The 18,980-nt window shown below is 59.0% G+C and overlaps 1 protein-coding gene across 1 annotated transcript in view; it reads right to left on the bottom strand.

Moving 5' to 3' along the window:
• Window positions 1-18,980, bottom strand: part of ADAMTS7 (ADAM metallopeptidase with thrombospondin type 1 motif 7) — a 40,209-nt gene that overhangs the window by 11,394 nt on the left and 9,835 nt on the right. The window contains exons 4-12 of the mRNA XM_032836875.1: window positions 18,507-18,706; window positions 14,525-14,608; window positions 14,121-14,245; window positions 13,330-13,479; window positions 11,988-12,131; window positions 2,559-2,703; window positions 1,692-1,784; window positions 1,340-1,485; window positions 47-216 (exon numbers count right to left, since the gene is read on the bottom strand). Coding sequence (XP_032692766.1) covers window positions 47-216; window positions 1,340-1,485; window positions 1,692-1,784; window positions 2,559-2,703; window positions 11,988-12,131; window positions 13,330-13,479; window positions 14,121-14,245; window positions 14,525-14,608; window positions 18,507-18,706 — 1,257 coding nt within the window. The remainder of the gene's footprint in view (window positions 1-46; window positions 217-1,339; window positions 1,486-1,691; window positions 1,785-2,558; window positions 2,704-11,987; window positions 12,132-13,329; window positions 13,480-14,120; window positions 14,246-14,524; window positions 14,609-18,506; window positions 18,707-18,980) is intronic.

The raw sequence follows: 18,980 nt of genomic DNA, 5'->3' as shown, positions 1-18,980 counted from the left end.
GGACCCGGCCCCGGGGCTGCCGTGGCCTGTGGGCGGCGGGACTCACCGTCATTGACCACGGGCACCCACGTGTGCAGCCGGCCCTTGTAGAGCACGGCGTCAAAGCGGCTGCACTGCACGTGGCGGAAGGAGGGGCGGCCGGGCGGGCAGGCCTGCAGGCTGCACAGGCGGGAGCGCTTCCGCTCGCCCACGCAGTACTTGCCCTTGTATTTGGGCCTGTGGGGAGAGCCGGGTGGGGCCGAGGGAGCACACAGTGAGCGCCAACGGTGTACCTGGGTCCGGGAGCAAGCCCTCGGGCTGACTCTGGGACTCTGGGGACTCCAACGCCCGCCGCCCCCGGCTCTGGCCCACCCTGTGTATGAGGACCTACGGGATTGCCGGGGGAACCCGGGCTGCCGGAAGCTGGCTCTGCCCCCACCCCGCAGTGCGCCCCGGGCACGTCTTCGGCCCTGTCTGGGCTCCAGTCTGCTCGCCTGCCTGTCAAACGGGGACGGTGCTGCCCATGCAGAGCACTGTCGGGAGCCTGGGACGAGCTGGGGAAGGGGCCAGCACCCCGTCTCCGGCCCAGGAGACCCAGGGCCCCAAGGATACCCCGTGTCTGCAGACTCATTCCTGGTGGCACCCGCAAGCACAGCACCTGAACCCCACCCTTATCTGGGCCAGGGTGGCTGCCCCCAACCCAGCCCAGGCCGGGATGCCGAGCACCCGGCCCTACACTGGGCCGGCTCTGAGTCCCGCACAGAGAAGGGCAGCTTTGCCAAGAGGGCTCGTCCGAAGGAGCCAGGGAGCTCCTCAGTCCGCACTACCGCTGGCTCAGCCTCTCCTGATTGTTCAGATCACCCTTTATAGGTGGGGAAACCGAGGCCCAGAGAGATGAAGTCACTTGTCCCAGGGCACACAGCTGTCCCCTCTGGTCTCAGACCCACAGGCACTTCCGATGTGAGTCCTTACTATGCCCTTCCCACTGACCAGTTGGGGTTTTCATGCTTTAGCTCTGCTGGGGGCTGCCCGCTGCAGTCACCCCAGAGTACGGTTTCCCTGGAAACTGAGACCAGAGGAGGGGTAGACAGGGGATTTGAACCCTGATCCCTCTAAGGTCCAGGGTCTAACCTCCCTCCAGTCAGTTCCTGAGCTGCTGGGACTTGCCATTCCCCTCTCTGCACTGCGTCCAGCACCGGGACTCTGCTGCCTCCGGGATGCCCTCTGACTGACCCAAGGTGGCTCTGGATACTCTAGACGTGGTCTCTATGGGGACACTCCGGAGCACAAGAGGCTGGGGCTGACTCTGCTCAGGGCGCCCCATCCTACCCGCCCCTGGTGTCCCCAGCTCCGCACTCACACGGGCTGCGTGCACTGCCGCTCAGCACTCTGCACACCCACGCCGCAGCTCCGCGAGCAGACTGACCAGGCGCTCCAGCCAGACCAGCCGCCATCCACAGCCTCGGGCCGGAAGCTGATGGGCACGCACTCCCCGTTCAGACACCACTGAGACAGATGGGGGTGGAAACACCACCAGGGCCGCCAGTCATCCCCGCCCCGGCGGGATGGAGGAGTCAGGGGCCCCCTCCCAGTCCCCCAGCACCCAGGCCCTCCCTGGAGCAAAGCAGGAGTAAAACGGGATGGAGCAACTCACAGGAGCCAGGCCTCTCCCCATGCACCCACCCCCACAGCGGGGGCTGCAGCACCCCTACCTTGTTCTCCCCACACCTGGTACCATCCACGGCCGCGTCCAGCTTGGAGTGACAGGTGGTCCCCACAGAGCACCACAAAGTGTGGCACACATTCTGCAAGGAGGACAACACAGGCCATACTCTCACCCCTGCCTGGGGCCTCTTGGGATGGCAAGGGGGTGGGGCTGCAGATGGGACTCCCAGTGGGCCCCTCCCATCTTCCCCCAACTATGGGGTGCTGGGGTGCCCAGCCCTGGGGTTTGCTGCTCAGAGCATCTCCAGCCCCGCCCACTCATACCAGTTCCACCCATACACCTCCCAGCCCCACCCACTTATGACTCCACCCACAGCCCTTCCAGCCCCGCCCACTCACAACTAACCCCACCCACTCACCCCAGAGTTTTACCTCCCAGCCCCGCCCACTCACACCAGCTCCACCCACACCATCCCAGCCACGCCCACTCATACAAACTCCACCCATGCCTCTCCCGGCCCCGCCCACTCATAACCAGCCCCACCCACTCATACCAGCTCCACCCGCACCTCTTCCAGCCCCGCCCACTCACCAGAAAGACACCCCCCCCCCACAAGCCTGGGTACTCTTTTACAGGGTGATGGCCTTCACTTCAGGCGATCTTCCCTGGGGCCACGCAGCAGAGCTTTTGTTTTGCCCTTTATAACACAGCCCTGGGAGGTGAGGGGCTTGCACGAATCCACAGTCCGCAAAGGGTCCACCCAGAAATCGCACCTGGGTCTGTGCCTCGCAAGCTGCAGTGGATCCCACAGCCGGTGGTGTCTCCCAGGCACCCCATAAGGGGACGAACCCAAACCAGCGCACACTGCAGGCTGGGGAGGCAGCCCCCCACCCTGTGCGCACCCCACACTCACATCCATGTCGTCACAGAAAGTGGAGTAAGCCCCGTACTGGAGGCGGCACTGGTGGCCCACATCGTAGAGGACCCCGGGTGGCACGGAAGGGAAGTCGATGACATCCTTGCTGGGGGAGTCGTCCAAGCACAGGCCCCACCCTCGGCTGCAGAGAGGGCACAGGACAGGGCAAGGGGGGCAAGCCTGAGAGACCCACGGGGGAGGCCTCTGAGGGGAGGGGAGGGCACAGAGCACCAACCCTCCTTGCTCACTGCAGCCCACCCTCTGATCCCCAAGCTAGCATTCAGATGCTCCCATTCCCTCCCCTTGACCTCCAGGCCCTCTGGCCGCTGAACAACGAGCCCCACTCCCCAGGGTCACACATTTGCACAAGCTGCTACCCTTGCCTGCTCTGCACGCCCTCCTGCAGAAACTCTCCAGCCCAGGCGGCCCCTGGCCCTGCCCGGAGCTCCCGTAGCCGCCACCCCGCAGCCTGGGGCCGGGGCCCCCTCACTCTGGGATCTGGAGAGCATCAGCTGGCAGCTGATACAGCAGCCGCCCCTGTCTGCCCCACCCCGGGCTGAGGTCTCGGGTCTCTGTGGGGGATGACAGCCCACGGGGCCAGGGAAAGCCCTGTCTGCCCTCTTCCAGCCCTCCCCGGCAGGGGACCCACACCAGCAGGCAGGGCGCATGGAGGCAGAAGGGCCCTGCAGAGGGCATCCCAGGCCGGCTCGGACCCACCTCTGCCAGCATGTCTCTCCCTGGGCCCCTTGGGCAAAGCTGTTGGCTCTGGGGGCCAGTGTCCATCCCGCTGCCCTAGCCATGCCCCTAAGGTTGAGCACCCAGCCCAGGGCTCACTGCTGTCCTGCAGGAGTCAGAGAAGTGACCCGGACCTCCCTCGGGGCAGCAGCGGCTGGTGAGAGCTGAGGTTGGGGGCGATGGGTAGCTAGCTGGCCCAGGCAGCAAGGACACCCCAGCCAGGCAGGGGAGGGTCAGCAGAAACCCTCCAGTTTTCCAGTCTGGGGTGCTTAGGGTGCCTGGTAGCAGGTGGGGGACCAGATAAGCAGAGGATCCTGGTTAGGGTCAGAAGGGCAGAGGTGACAGGTGGGGTCTGACAGGCACAGAGGAGACACCACAGGACAGCAGGGCCGGTGAAAGATACGGGGAAGCCGGGGCAGGGAACCTCTGGGATCCCGGAGTTCCTCCAAGTTTCAGAGGGGAGCTGTGGGGGCTAGGGCAGTGTGGGTGTCTGTGGAGTTTCCTGAGGCCCGAGCTCCACCTGGAGCCGCCAAGAACCCAGCCTCTGAGATTAGACCCTGCGGAGGACCCTGGCGACCCCTCCCCAGACCCCCTGGACCACCCATGCTGGTAGAAACCAGACTGAGTGTTGGCAAATGAGTAGCAAGGGGCCCCAGGCCTCTGCCCCCCAGTGATCACCGGCCAGCTTCTTGGTCGCTCCTCAAACACCTGTTCCCTCTCCACACACACGCAGGGCCCGAAGCACAGCGTCCTGTGTCACCCCCAGGCCCTAGAGGTCAGGCTCCGATGCTGGCCCAAGCTGCCAGTGGCCACACACACCCACTCGCCAGGCGGCCCCAGGGCAGGCCTCCTCCCCTCCACCCACACGCCTGACCTCAAATGCTTCACCCCAGTGTAAGTTCGAAACCATGGCAGCGGCGCCCCAGCTGAGAAAGGCCAGTTCTGACCACTGGCCTGGCCTTTGGGGCAAAGTGTCAGCTGGCGGTGTGGGGAGCAGGGTCAGCCTGGCCCTGGGGCTCCTTCTTTCCTGCAATTCAAGACACTCGGCTAGGAGGGCCGGCCCACCCCTCTGACTCAGAGCCAGGCTGGGGGCTCCTCCAGCTCGGGGTCCGACAGACCTCCGCAGCAGCCCCAGTCTGGCCTTTGTCTCCTGGCTGGAACTTGCCATGTGTCATGTCCTGTGGGCCGGGCGGCTGGAGTAGCCATCCTACGTGTGTGAGGGGTCGGGAGCCCTGGGGACCCACGCGGGACCCGCCACCAAAATCAGGGCCATATTCAGGCCCAAGTGCGGATGGGGAGTCGGCACCCCCCGTTCCACGCCCCGCCGTGCAGCCTTGGGCCACCCGTCCCGCTCCCTGGGGGACCTCATCTCCGGAGGCCAAGGCTGCCCGAGGGAGCCCGAGCTACAGAGGTATAAATAGCCCCATCTACCCGGGAAAGTCACAGGGGCAGCGGCCGCCAGCCCTTCCTTCCTCCGGCCGGCTCCCGGCCAGGGCCCTCACGCGAACACATGCCCAGAGCTGTCTGCAGGGGGGCCGGGGAGCTCCGGTCAGCTAGGGAAAGCCAGGCGGCCTGCAAGGGCCTCTGAGCCTCCCCCAGGCTCAGGGAACGCTGCCTGGCCCCAGAGTGCATGTGGCTCTCACCCGTCCAGACCCTACTGGGTGAAGCCGGTCCAGCCCCAGCAGCGAGATGGAAGATGGGCTGGCACCACGCCTCCCTCCTGGGACCCCCTTTCCTTGGCCTTTTCCTGGCCCTCCAGGGTGGAGGGGCGGGAAAGCAACCTCCACACAGGCCTGCCTCTCTCCCGCCTTTGCCCTCACATGGCCCCTCTTAGTGCCCCTCCTCTCGGTGCCCCCCCCCACCACCACCAACCTCCCAAAGGCCCCAGCAGGCTCGGGCTCCGGCCTGATCTTCCCGCCCTCGCCCCAGGCCCCAAGCCAAGGCCCTCACACATTCCAGCAAAGAGCACAGAGACCCCGTGTGTGCCTGTGTGTGTGTGTGTGTGTGTGTCCTGCAGGCAGGGTGCTGGGCGGCTCCCTGGGTGGGGACAGCTGGGAAAAGGCCCTGGGGGTGTTGTGGGGGAGACTCCCCTCGCACGGGGAGGTGGGACAGGAGACACGCCCTTGGGACTTTTTCCAGGCCTGCTCTCCTTGCCGGGGCTAACCACGCTGGTTCAGACCTGTCTTATCGGGCTGCTTAGAAGTCGTGGTGATAGGCACCAGCACGGAACAGGAACCATGGGGTTGGCGACAGGCTGGATACTAGCAGCCGCCGTGAGGCAGGCCGGTCAGGAGCCCCATGGGACATGTCTGCCAACACGGGCAAGAGCCAAGGCCAGAGTCCAGGCCCTAACCATCACCCCAGCCGCCCTGCAGCCATCCCTCCGCCACAGAGGCCAGAGTCCCTGCTCACACCCACAGGGAACACGCTCTTGTCCCCACGTAAACCCACAGTGAGGGACTTCTAGAAAAACATGGCAGATGGAGCTCCACGCCCCGCCCCCCCCCCCAGGATGACAGCAAAAGAATAAACAAGGACACAAGGCAAGGGGGTGGTGACAAGGACGCAGGACAAATGTCAGCGAAATTCTGGACGCCGGAAAGCCGAAGTGAGTGAGGGTAGAGCTGGGGGTGGTTGAGAGTCGGAGGCCGAGGCCTGCTGGAAAGACCAGCCAGGAGCAGAACCCGACACGGGCTCAGGCTTAGGGCCCAGGGAGCCATGGAGGCCTGGGCTGGGGACAGGAGACATCAGACCCCACCTTCGCTCCCGCACCCCTGTGGCCAGGTGATGGCCACCTCCCTGCCTGCAGAGCGCCGGGGTCACTCTCTGAAGAGGCTGACCCGGGGATCTGGCCCTGGGACACCTACAGACGGACCTACAGAGAAGGGGACATGTGTGAGTCCACACAGGAAGGACAGAAAACTGCCAAGGCCCTTCCCCACCTGGTGCCAGAATGCTACGGCCAGACTCACAGCTCCCAGGACAAGAGGAGAGTATCTCTGGGGAAACAGAACCACCCCAGAAAGGGCCCTGGGTGCTCCTCCCGAAGACACAGCCCCACCCCGGCCGCTCCCTCCGCACTGACTCCAGAAGCCTGCTGGTCCTGGAGGCCTCCCAGCTGGTATCCCAGGGCCGCCTCCTGGGCACGAGAGGAAGTTGAACTGGCTTAAACCCTTTAGCATGAAATGGTTTTTAAAATTAAGGAAAGGGGGTGCCTGGGTGGCTCAGTCATTCGGCATCTGCCTTCGGCTCAGGTCATGATCCCAGCGTCCTGGGATCGAGCCCCGCATCAGGCCCCCTGCTTGGCGGGGAGCCTGCTTCTCCCTCCCCCGCTCCCCCTGCGTGCTCCCTCTCTCGCTGTGTCCTCTCTCACTCAAATAAATAAATAAAACAAAACAAGATTTATTAAATAAATCAATAAAACTAAATTAAGGAAAGAAAGATATTGCGGGCCACGGAAGAGAAGAGTTTAACCCACGTAAGGAATGACCTCAGAGAGAAGCGAGGCAGCCGCGACTGCGGACGCTTGGCCGAGAACGATATGATTTAGCGAATAAGGAAGTACAAGTTCAAAGTATAGTGGAGAAAACTTAACAGAGGGTGAACATAGGATGTCCTCCAGAAAACAGAGAGGAAAACCAGTAGAAAAAATGTAAAGAATGTGAGAACAGCTGAACGTTGACGGTTCCAAAAGGGGAAAATACAAATGATCAAATAACACAGGAACATTTTCAGAAAAGACAGGAGTTTTAGGGAAAAAGCATCCACCAGGTCTAAAGAAGCAAGAAAAGTCTCACGGAGATGACCCAACCACCTTACCTGTGAGGGAGCCAGGAAAAGAAGAACAAACAAGACCCCAAACCAGCAGGAAGGAAGGAAGAAAGAAAGAACAGTGATCGGAGCGGAAATAAATGAGATAGAAACTAACAACAGAACAGATCAATGGAACCAGGAGCTGGTTCTCTGAAAAGATCAACAAAATTGGTAAATATTTAGCTGGACTCATCAAAACAAAGAGAAAGAGACAGAGAGAGGAGACAGGAGAGAAAGGAGAGAGAGGACTCAAAACCAGAGACGAAAGATGAGAAGTAGCGACAGGCAGCACAGAAATACAAAGGGCTGTAATTCAGAAAAACTATGATTCGACACACTGAACAACATGGAAGAGACAGATAAATTCCTGGAAATGTAAAACTTCCCAAAAAGAAATGAGAAAGAAACAGAAAATTTAAACAGACCAATCCCAGCAATGAAAGTGAATAAGTCATCAAAAACTCCCGACAGGGGCGCCTGGTGGCTCAGTTGGTTGGGCGGCTGCCTTCGGCTCAGGTCATGATCCCAGCATCCTGGGATCAAGTCCCGCATCGGGCTCCTTGCTCGGCGGGGAGCCTGCTTCGCCCTCTGCCTCTGCCTGCCACTCTGTCTGCCTGTGCTCGCTCGCTCTCTCTCTCTGACTAATAAGTAAATAAAATCTTTAAAAAACAAAAAACAAAAAACTCCCGACAAACCACGGTCCAGGACCAGATGGCTTCCCAGATGAATTCTGCCAACGCTTAAAGAAGAGTTAATACCTGTTCTTCTCAAATGATTCTAAAAAACAGAAAAGAAAGGAAACTTCCAAATTCATTTTGAGGCCAGCATTACCTGTCCAAAACCAGACAAAGACCCCACTAAAATAGAGAATTACAGGCCAAGATCCCTGATGAACATAGATGCAAAAATTCTCAATAAAATACCAGCAATCCCAGGGCGCCTGGGGGGCTCAGTGGGTTAAGCCTCTGCCTTCAGCTCAGGTCATGATCTCAGGGTGCTGGGATGGAGCCTTGCATCGGGCTCTCTGCTCATCAGGGAGTCTGCTTCTCCCGCTCTCTGCCTGCCTCTCTGCCTGCTTGTGATCTCTGTCCAATAAATAAAATAAAAATCTTAAAATAAATAAAATAAAATAAAGTAAATAAAACACCAGCAATCTGGATCCAATAATACACTTAAAAAATCACTCACCCTGATCAAGTGGGATTTATTCCGGGGTTGCAAGGTTCACACATCGATCAATGTGATGCATGAGTAACAGAAAGGATAAAAACCATGTGGTCCTTTCAAAAGACACAGAAAACCCATCTGACAAAGTACAACATCCATTCATGATAAAAACCCTCAAACGTAGATTCAGATGCGAGGGAATGAACCTCAACATGATAAAGGCCACATATGAGAAATCCATAGCCAACATCACACTCAACGATAAAACACTGAGAGCTTTTCCTCTAAGATCAGGAAGAAGACAAAAATGTCCACGCTCACCACGTTTACAAAACATAGTACTGGAAGTCCTAGCCACAGCAGTCATTCTAAATAAATAAACAAATAAACGCCATCCAAATTGGTAAGGAAGTAGAATATGATACTATGTACAGAAAACCCTCAAGACTCAACCAAAAAACTAAATCCAAAGATACAAACTCAACATACAGAAATTGATTGCGTCTCTCCACACTAACAGTGAAGCAGCAAAAGAGAAACTAAGAAAAAAAATCCCATTCATAATTGCACCAAAAATAATAAAGTACCTAGGAATGAACTTAACTGAAGAGGAAAAAGATCTGTGCTGCGAGAACTACAAAATATTGAAGACGACACAAAGAAATGGAAAAACATTCCATGCTCATGGGTTAGAAGAACAAAAATTATTGCAATGTCCACACTTCCCAAAGCAATCTACAGATCTAATGCAACCCTGATCAAAACACCCAACAGCATTTTCCACAGCATTAGAACAAACAATTTGGTTGGAACCAAAAAAGACCTCAAATAGCCAAAGCAAGCTTAAAAAAGAAAAGCCAAGCTGGAGGTATCCCAATTCCGGGCTTCAAGATATACTACAAAGCTGTAGGAATCAAAACACTATGATCCTGGCATAAAAAAAGAGACACGTAGATCAATAGAACAGGACAGAAAGCCTAGAAACAAACCCACAGTCAAATGGTGTTAATCTTTGACAAAGCAGGAAAGAATATCCAATGAAAAAAAGACAGTCTCTTCAACAAATGGTGCTGGGAACACGGCACAGCCACATGCAGAACAATGAAACGAGACCACTTTCTTACACCATACATGAAAATAAACTGAAAATGGATTAAGGACCTAAACATGAGACATGAAATGATAAAAATCCTAGAAGAGAGCACAGGCAGTAATTTCTCTGACGTTGGCCGCAGCAACTTTTTTCTAGCTATGTCTCCAGCAAGGGAAACAAAAGCAAAAGTAAACTTTTCGGACTACATCAAGATAAAAAGTTTCTGCACAGTGAAGGAAACAATCAACAAAACTAAAAGGCAACCTATGGAACAGGAGAAGGTATTTACAAACAACATATCTAATAAAGGATTAGTATCCAAGATATATAAAGAACTGATACAACCCAACACGCAAAACAAATAATCCAACTAAAAATGGGCCGGAGACAAACAGATATTTCTCCAAAGAAGACACACAGATGGCCAACAGACACATGAAAAGATGCTCAGCCTCACTCATCCTCAGGGAAATGCAATTTACAGCCACAGTGAGGTCCCACCTCACACCAGTCAGAATGGCTAAAATGAACATGCCGGGAAACAACAGGAGTTGGCAAGGATGCAGAGAAAGGGGAGCCCTCCTACACTGTTGGTGGGAATGCAAGCTGGGGCAGCCACTCTGGAAAACAGATGGAGGTTCCTCAAAAAGTTAAATATAGAGCTACCCTACGACCCAGCAATTGCACTGAAGTATTTAACCAAAGATACAAAAATACTAATTTGAAGGGATATGTGCATCCCTGTTTATTGTAGCGTTATCTTACAATGGCCAAGATATGGGAGCAGCCCCAGAGCTGCTCGACAGATGAATGGGTAAAGAAGATGTGGTGCATACACACACACACACACACACACGCACGCACACGCACAATGGAATATTACACAGCCATCAACAAGAACAAAATCTTGCCATTTGCAATGACGTGGATGGGACTGGAGGATATTATGCTAAGCAGAATGAAAGAAAGACAAAACAACATGTGATTTCACTCACATGTGGAATTTAAGAAACAAAACAGATGAACAAAAAGGGTAAAGAAAGAGAAGGAGGCAAACCAAGAAACAGACTCAACTCTAGAGGAAACGCTGCTGGTCACCAGAGGGGAGATGGGGGTCACGGGGGGAGACAGGTAATGGGGATTAAGGAGGGCACTTGTCGTGATGAGCACCCGGTGGTGGATGCAAGTGTCGAATCACTGAATTGTACACCTGAAATTAGTATTACGCTGCGCATCAACCACACTGGAATTAAAACAAACAAACAAAAAAAAGCATCTAGCAAGAACCCTCCAAAAAAAAAAAAAAACAGATCAAGGCACAACTGCAAAACTTCCAATCATCGTAAGAGAGACAAAAAGAGAAAGAAAAGCTTCCAGATGTTTTAGGAGGTCACAACAGAGGCCTGAGAATAAGACTGGAAAGAGCCTTCTCAGCAGCAACGTTAGGAGCCAGAGGATGATGGGAAAAAGTCTTTGAAAGGCTGAGGGCGGATGACTTCCTGCTCGAGGCTGATATCAAATCCAACTACCAATCAGGGGTGAGGAGAGAAGGAACTCCTTCAAACAAGCAAACCCCTCACCTCCGTGCGCCTTTTCTCAGAAAGCTACTTGGCGATGTGCTCCAGCAGAACAAAGAAGCATCCCCTCTAAAGTCGGTAGCAGGATGACCCCACAGGACAATGTTAGGACAGGCCCAGAAAGCACCCGGTCTACACTGGAACAGGGGACAGAGGCCACACTGTCCCCGGGAACCAGAACTTGCTCCAAATGCAGAAAGAAGGCAGTGATGTGTCAAGAAACATGGACCACCAGAAGCTGTGCTGTCCTTTGTTACTGGTCCTACTTCCCCGTCTCAGCCAAGTGCGCACTGGAAGCGAGGAGGCAGAAGGGAACAGGGGCAGCCCCTAGACCCTTCTCCCTTCAGACTTTGCTTACTGGCTAGCAAGCCGAAGGCAGGGAGTGTGGGCAGAACGCACACATATTAGGAAGCAGAACAATACTGCCGGGTTACGCACACTGTGGCATTTCGGTGACTCACATAGGAGGTCGAGGCTCTTACGCTTGCACTTACAGCTAGTGCTACACAAAATAAAGGTCAACAGTAAGATGTGTGCTAATAATTTAAATTTTTAAGTTTTTCTTTGTTTAGAACATTAAATAGCAAATAAACAAAATTTAGAGGACATGAAAGAAAGGAAAAACTTTAAGTTTCGGCACTTTAAACAGCACTTTTCCCTGGACGCCATTGGTCACGTGGCCAGGCCTATACCCTGTCTGGTTTCCTTCCCATCCCAAACCCAAGGATCACATCCCCATCCTGGACCCATGGTCCCCAAGTCCGTACTCGCCCCCTGCCTTCCCGACAGCCCTCAGGTCCCTTGTATCTCAGCCCCCCCTACCCCATGCAAACACCACTGCTCTCCCTTCTACATGTGTGTCAGCTGTTCCTGTCAGACCCAGTTCAGATGGCCTCTCCTTCCAGCCCAGGGGGAGGGGGAGACCTGCCCCCAGCTCCACCTGCTGGCCCCCAGCTCCACTGGCTGCCTTTCCGTGCCACCCTCCATCTGGCACCGGAACCCCGCCCGGGCCGCCCCCCTCCCACCCCTAGCGGGGCTTACTCCAGGAATCTGGTGATGTACTCGCGGCTGCAGTGGGACCAGGTGAGGGGGACGGTGTCGTACAGGAGCTGTGGAGACATGATGAAAGGCCGTTTCCCAACAGGCTCGCAGTCATTGCCGTTTCCATCATGCTGAATGCCAAAGCTGTGTGAGAGCAGAGGCCGCGGGACAGGTGAGCCATGGAAGAGCACCTGCCCGACCCTTCCCGATGCCTCCTGCCCCTTCCCGCCCGCCTGCACGGGGCGAACCCATCAGACTGCTGTGCGGCCTCTGGAAGGTCAACCCCTCTGGGAGCCTCCGCCTCCCTGACCTACGATGGGGGTGCGACAGCTAAGCTCCCTGAGCCTTCCTCCAGGGCTACCTGCCTAAGCCTGACAGCACCTGCGGGGACCGGCCGGTGGAGGGCACGGCCGGGAGGGCAGCCCCTGCTCCCTGGCGCCCAGCACCCCCGGACCTCGTCCTTGGCCTGCGGCTGTGCGCCGAAGGAGGGGCGTCTGAGCTGCCCTACCACAGAAGGGTTCTCAGGACGCCATCCTTGAGACAGAGCCAAGAAAGATTATGTTGGCTTGGCACTTAGGACGTGCCGGGTGCCGTGCTATGCCCTGGCAGAGACCCCATCTTGCTCAGCCCTCAGAGCGGCCTGGGGGGGCTCAAAGAGGCTTGGGGCCCGGCCAAGGGAACGCAGCCAGGGAACGGCAGGTCCAGGGCACCGTGCTCTTTCTAGCACCAAGGGCATCTTCGAGACCCTGCACGCTGCCCCTCGAGGAGCCTGAGCAGGTAAACCATGAAGCCCCAAACCTCTGAGTGGCAGACCTGGCTGTGGGCCACCGTCATCGGAGCAGCGGCCTGAGGCGCGGCCCCATGGAACAGCCGGACCCCCTCGCACGGCCGGCTGAGCGCGTGGACCACCCTTAACCCTAGAGCCGCATGTGGACAGGCCAGCTGGCCGGAACCGTGAGCATCGCCGGATCCGACCCGCTCAACCTGCAGGGCGCGCACAAAGGCCCAGAGAGGGCCGAGCACTTGCCCGGGGTCACAGGGCAACCAGGAATACACATGTAGTGGGACCGAGAGTCAGAATGTGAGCACGGGGGCACGGCGGAGGGACCCCCCAGACCCGGGCTGACGTCCTGGCCAGGTCAACCCCACCTCACACAGGACTCTTCCTGAGCTGGTCCCCGGGGTACCTGGGTGGGCCTCTCCCCACCGGACAGGAAAGCAGCCTGGCTGTGGGGACGGGGCAGGGACGGTGCATGGCCAGGCCAGGGCAGGGCCCCCTAGCTGGGACCCGGTGCCCCAGGGGCAGGGAGGGGAAGCTGGGTGGGCCAAGCAGGCGGAGTACCTGTGTCCGAGCTCATGGGCCACGGTGAAGGCCAGCGGCAGCCCCGTGTCCTCACTGATGCTACAGCTGCGGTGCGGCTGGCACATGCCCGCCACGTGGGACAGGCCCAGCGTCTCACAGGGCTGGTTCATGGCTGCACACAGGTCCTTCCTGCGGGTGCAGAGAGAAGCCGCCCTCAGGCTGACCTGGCCCTGCACCAGGCCCACCTGAGCCTAGAGCGAGTGAGCGAGCAAGGAGGGCGGCTGTCCCCTCCCGCCCAGACAGCCCACTAGCACCGCAGCCACGCCCGGGGCACGGCCCTCAGGCACACGGGACACCTGTTGGCGCCTGGGGAGCAGCCCAGCAGGATTTGGGTTCCTATCCCTGGGAGGGTGCCAAGGCACTGCTGGGACCCAGCAGAGGGAGACCCCGGACGAGCACCTCCGACCCCTTTGCATTTGTCCAAGGTGGGGCAGGGGGCTCCTTCCAACAGAACCACCCTGTCTGCAGACCGCAGGGATGGACACAGGAACTCACACGTGTGATCAAAGTGCGTAAAGCACACGTGCACGTGATGACTGGCTGGGGACATGTGAACGGGTCTGTGGACAGAACTAGGGTCCATGCCCTGGTCGTGGGCTTGCGCTGGGAGCACCGGGGAAGGGGCAGGGGCGCAGACGCGAGCCCCAGGGAAGGGGTGCCGGTGTAGGGTGTCCCACATCTTCTCAGTATAGAAAGATCTCGCCGAACAGTGACGGAATCCTTCTCCAGCCGCCCTCCGAGGCTCCGGAGCAGCCCCCGCCCCCTGGCACCTGGTCAGCAGGATGGCCGTGTCGTGGTGCAGTGGGTGCGCGTCCCCCTTCATGTTGATGCTCTTCTGCCACCGGCAGAAGCTCCTCAGGGTGTTGTCTGCGTGGTGTGTGACCTTCAGGTCTTCCTAGGGGCACAGAGAGCGGCCACTGGTGCCTCCCCGAGCCTGGAGGGCCAGGCCCCATGCTCCCCGGTGGGGACGCAGGATAGAGGGTGGGGGGACACAACAGCCCGGCCTGTGGACTGTCCCAGCTCCAGTCTGACCACCCCTCCCGCAAGCACATCCCGGGGGCCGGCCAGGGACTGGGGGGTGAAGGGGGCCCTGCCCAGGCTAAGCTGGCTCCCGGTGCCCTTCCGCATAGGGCGGCTCAGGGGACGGGACAGCCCACGGCCCGCGACCTCTCACCTCCTCATCCTCCAGCAGGACCAGGCGCACGAGGGTGATGTGGATGGGGTTCCCGATGCTGGGGTCACGGAACAGGCCGGCCACCTGCCCAAGAGATGGGGTTGGGCTGGCACCCTGGATGGAAGGTGTAGACAGCAACCACCGACCCACCCCGAGCTGTGCACAGCCCCACCCACACACAAGCCGCACACGCAGCACACCGTGTCTCCGCATGTCCCCAACTGAGAACCAGCAGAGTCCACGTGTAACCCCCTCCCAGGCCCAGGCCGGCCCTGAGCACCGTCATGGGATCGGCTTCCCTGCCTCACAGCTCAAATATGGGCTTCTCGGCGCATCCCAGGGTCCTGGCTTGCCTGCTCTCTTGGGCTGGGACAGCTCGGCTGCCTCCTCCTGCCCTGGGGGACACCAGACCAGCATCCCAGGACTGAGCCCTCCCATGAGACAGGAGACCTGGGCAGAGCTGACATTAGGGGTGGGGCGGGCACAGCCCCCGGAGTCTCCCCACTGGCCTGCCATCCCGCGGGGCAGGTGTGCACATGTGTCTGAGGCCCCGTGGCTACACGGAGTTCCCCACTCGGTCCTGGGAGAGAAGGCCACCCCAAAGACGGCAGGTGCAGGGAAAGGGCCAGGGAAAGCTTGCTTCTCTGTGAGGCTCCCTCAGCACAAGGAAGGGGCTGGGCCAGGACCGGGCGGGTGTCAGGTTCCTGGTGGCGGAGGTGGCAGGACAGGTGGTTATGGGGGGCTTCTAGTAAGTCCATCCGGAGACATAACATTCAGACAGGAATGGACAAAACACACGCTTCAGAAGGGTGCTGTAGGCCCTGATAACGGGGACAAGTTGCACTTTGAGAGCCCAAGGTTAGGGACGGGTTGGACAAGCAGCACCACATGTGCACCTTGGCACGCGGTCTGCAAGCCTGGGAGCCCTATGTACCACGCCCCCCAAAGGCAACCCCTTCTGCCCCCTCTAGCTGCCCTGCATCCACCCTCAAGGCCACTGCCCAGGCCGAGGGGCCAGCACCTCCTGCCTGGCTGGCTGTGGAGGCCTCTCAGCAGTGTCCCCACGCACCCTGCCTACCTACAGCCTCGCAGCCCCCTGCCACCAAAACTCAAGCCCAACCACATCGTGCCCTTGCTTAAAGCAGTAAGCGGGGCTTCCCGTCCACTGGGCGAGGACCAAGTCCCAGTCCTGACCTACTCGCTCACCACCTCTCTTGTCCCCACTGCCTGGTTCCGACCAATCTGGCTCACTCTCAGAATCCCGTGAGTGTCCCGACCACAGGGCATTTACACATGCTGTGCCCTCACCTGGAACACCCGTCCTCTCATCTCCTCTCCAGCTCTCACCCTCCAGCACATCTGCCAGGAGCCTTCCTTCCACCTGATGCTCCCAAAGCCTCGTGAACTCATCCTTCCTAGCAGCCCCTCTGCTGACCTGCATGTTCCTCAGGATGACAGTTTCACTAACATCACGCTCCCCAGCCAGACCCGAGCCCCACGCAGGCCATGTCTGCGTGGGCCCCCTCTGACATCCCAGCGACCCATCCAGGGCCTGACCCACGATGAGCACTCAAGAAATATCTGCTGAATGTTGGGGCGCCTGGGTGGCTCAGTGGGTTAAAGCCTCTGCCTTCGGCTTGGCTCATGGTCCCAGAGTCCTGGGATTGAGTCCTGGGATCGAGCCCTGCATCGGGCTCTCTGCTCAGCAGGAAGCCTGCTTCCCCCCCCCACCCCTGCCTCTCTGCCTGCTTGTGATCTCTTTTTGTCAAATAAATAAATAAAATCTTAAAAAAAATCTGGGATCACAACCAGGTTTGATCCAGAGCCCCTGCTCTTACTTCTTAGCTTTGGGAAATGCCATCTGTCTGGTTTTAGAGATTCTCAGTGCACTTTAGCTCTGAAGGCTCTGAGAAGTTCTGCAGCAAACGAGTCTGTGTTCGTTTTTGTTAACCTCTATTGCCAAACTTCTCCATCTGTGCCACCTTTTTTCACAAAATACTTATTATCATCTCTTGGAGTAAGTCCTCCCTGGAACATTCTTTGAGAAACGTTACAATGAAGCAGTTTCCCAAGCGTGGGATCCTGCATTCAATGAATGAGCGTGTCCTCCAGAGGGACAAAAAGGGTGAGCTCTCCCCATCTCGACCACTTTGTTCCCCCATCCTTCTAGCAAGCTCTGGCCACCACAGCCTCACAGCTGCCTGTCCCTGGGCAGAGGACAGAGTGGGGCTTTGGAGGCAGACAGATCTGAGCTCCAGCCCTGGCTCGGCCAGTAATCAGATATGACAGTGAACACGTCCCTAGACCTCTCTGAACCTTTGTTCCCTCCCCCATAAAGTGGGAGTGAGCCTGAGGCAAGGCAGTGACCGTGGGACACTGGACGAGCAGGTACTCACGAGGCCGCGGCCCTTCTCAGAGGCTGTCCTCACCCCCCCACGTCCCAGGTATGTAGCACTGTGAGGCTCCTAGGCAGCCCCACTCTATCCTGACCCATGCCAGACTTGCCGGCTCAGGAAAGCCTGATATGGTCCAAAGTACGTGAATGAGAGCCTCCTCCAGGACGGGGTTCCTAAAGTGAAGGCATGGGTCCTGTGCCCCTGGACAGGGAGGCAGGAAGGGACCAGGTCCCAGGCCGAATGGCCGACCCATCCCCCAAGGGACACCACGGGGGAGCCTGGGGGGCCCAGCACCTGGCCTATGGGGAACACCCAGGAGGGATGAGGGGAAATGAACAGCCGGGGGCTCCAGCCCAGCTCCTGGGCCTCTGTTGGGCTGAGCCCCAAGACGGGATGAAGACCCTGTGGCCTTAGAACCTGGCCTTGCTTGTCCTCCCCCTGGGGCTCAGTCCCCCCAAACCCTGGCCTGTAGGGCATCCCCGTGCTGGGCAGACGAGGCCGCACGGAGGCTTGGCTGGGCTCTGAGGTCTCCTGGGCCAGGCGGAAGGCAGCGGCTCTCACCGCGTGAGGAGCAGGGAGCCTGAGGACGGCCACGTCAGGCCGGAACTGGCCCAGAGCTGAGCTTGCTGGTGAGGCTGGAGCCGTGGGGGCGCAGAGACCATGGCCAGAGGCCCCTCTTGTCCTGGAACCCCCGCCTCACCTCTAGAAGGTGGCGGCCAGACACTGGATGTCTCGGGGCTGCGGAAGGTAAGGGGCTGGTGTAGAGGACGCAGCTGACTGTGGCCCCGGCACGCGGAGCGCACACTGTGCTCACCGGGGAGAGGGGGCCACGTGGCGCCTGCCCCCTGGGTGGCCTGCTAGGGCTGGGGCACGATCTTTCCTGTCACAGGGAGGCCGCAGGGAGGGGGTGGCTGGCACCCTGCAGTTCCAGGAATCACGGGCTCCAGCCACCGGGCACCGGGCGGGGCGGGGACAGGACGCCTCCGCTCCCATCCAGGTCTGCCCTGCCTCGTGTGCAGCGCGACCTGAGCAGGTCACTCACCCTCCCACGGCCTACTTTCCCCAACCGGCCTGCGGAGCCCAGATCAGCAGGGACAGCCCCAGCTCCCATCATCATGCCCAGGCCACAGATGAGCAAACTGAGGCTCAGGCAGGCCGGGTGTCGCCTGAGGTCAGCAGCTGGCAGACTCTAACACTGGACAGACCCTTCAGTCGCTCACAGATGCTGGTGTCACAGGCAGGGGCCGCCCTGACTAGGTGCTTCCATGTCCCCAGAGCCCAGGGATCACGGCACAAAGGGGGAAGGTCTGCTGAGACCAGCCTGAATGAACCAACACGACTACGGGCTCCCCAGGTCGTCGTGGACAGCGGCTGTAACCACCGCCGTCGCCACTCCCCTGCTCTGCGCAGCCGCCCCTCGCAACGGCCCCGCGTGGGCCCCGCTCTCTCCCGGTGACGCCCCGCACCCAGCCCGGCCCGCCTGCACGCCAGAGCCTGAGCGCCGCTCCTGCCGCCCAGACCCGGGGTGCAGCCTGCCGGCCGTGCTGTAGCTCCGGCACCGCGCACCGCGCACCGCGCAGGCTCACCATGTTCATGATGGTCAGCACGTAGCTCTCGACTTGCGGCTGCCCGTGGTACTCCACCATTTTGGCGTCGGCCACCACCAAGGTCTCCACCCACTTCTCTCTGCTGACCGAGCGCTGATGGAGCCGCCTCAGCCCCGGCCGCCGCCGGCCCTGCTGCCGCTGCTCCCAGCGCTCCCGCCGCGCCTCCAGCTCCACCGACGCTGTGGGCCCCGGGGGCTGGGGGTCAGCGGCTGGCCCAGGGTGTGCGTCCCAAGGGCCTCCGCTCCGCAGCTCACCCCAGGGCCGCAGGAACGGCGCTGGGCCCAAAGCTAGCGGCCTGGACTCCCACTGTGGCTCTGCACGGGCCTGTGCCGTGTGACCCTGTGCCGGTCACTTCCCACCCCTGACCCCGAGCTCCCCGGAGGAGTAAAGAGGAATCAGCCGCAGACCCTCAGAAGGTGCCCTCGGGGCACGATGGTAGGATAGATATGGGTC

Source organism: Lontra canadensis, unplaced genomic scaffold (assembly GCF_010015895.1).
Source record: "Lontra canadensis isolate GAN:19392208 unplaced genomic scaffold, GSC_riverotter_1.0 scaffold94, whole genome shotgun sequence".
Taxonomy (NCBI): Eukaryota; Metazoa; Chordata; class Mammalia; order Carnivora; family Mustelidae; genus Lontra; species Lontra canadensis.
The sequence above is the reverse complement of the archived record's forward strand: the minus strand, read 5'-3'. Positions and strand labels throughout refer to the sequence as shown.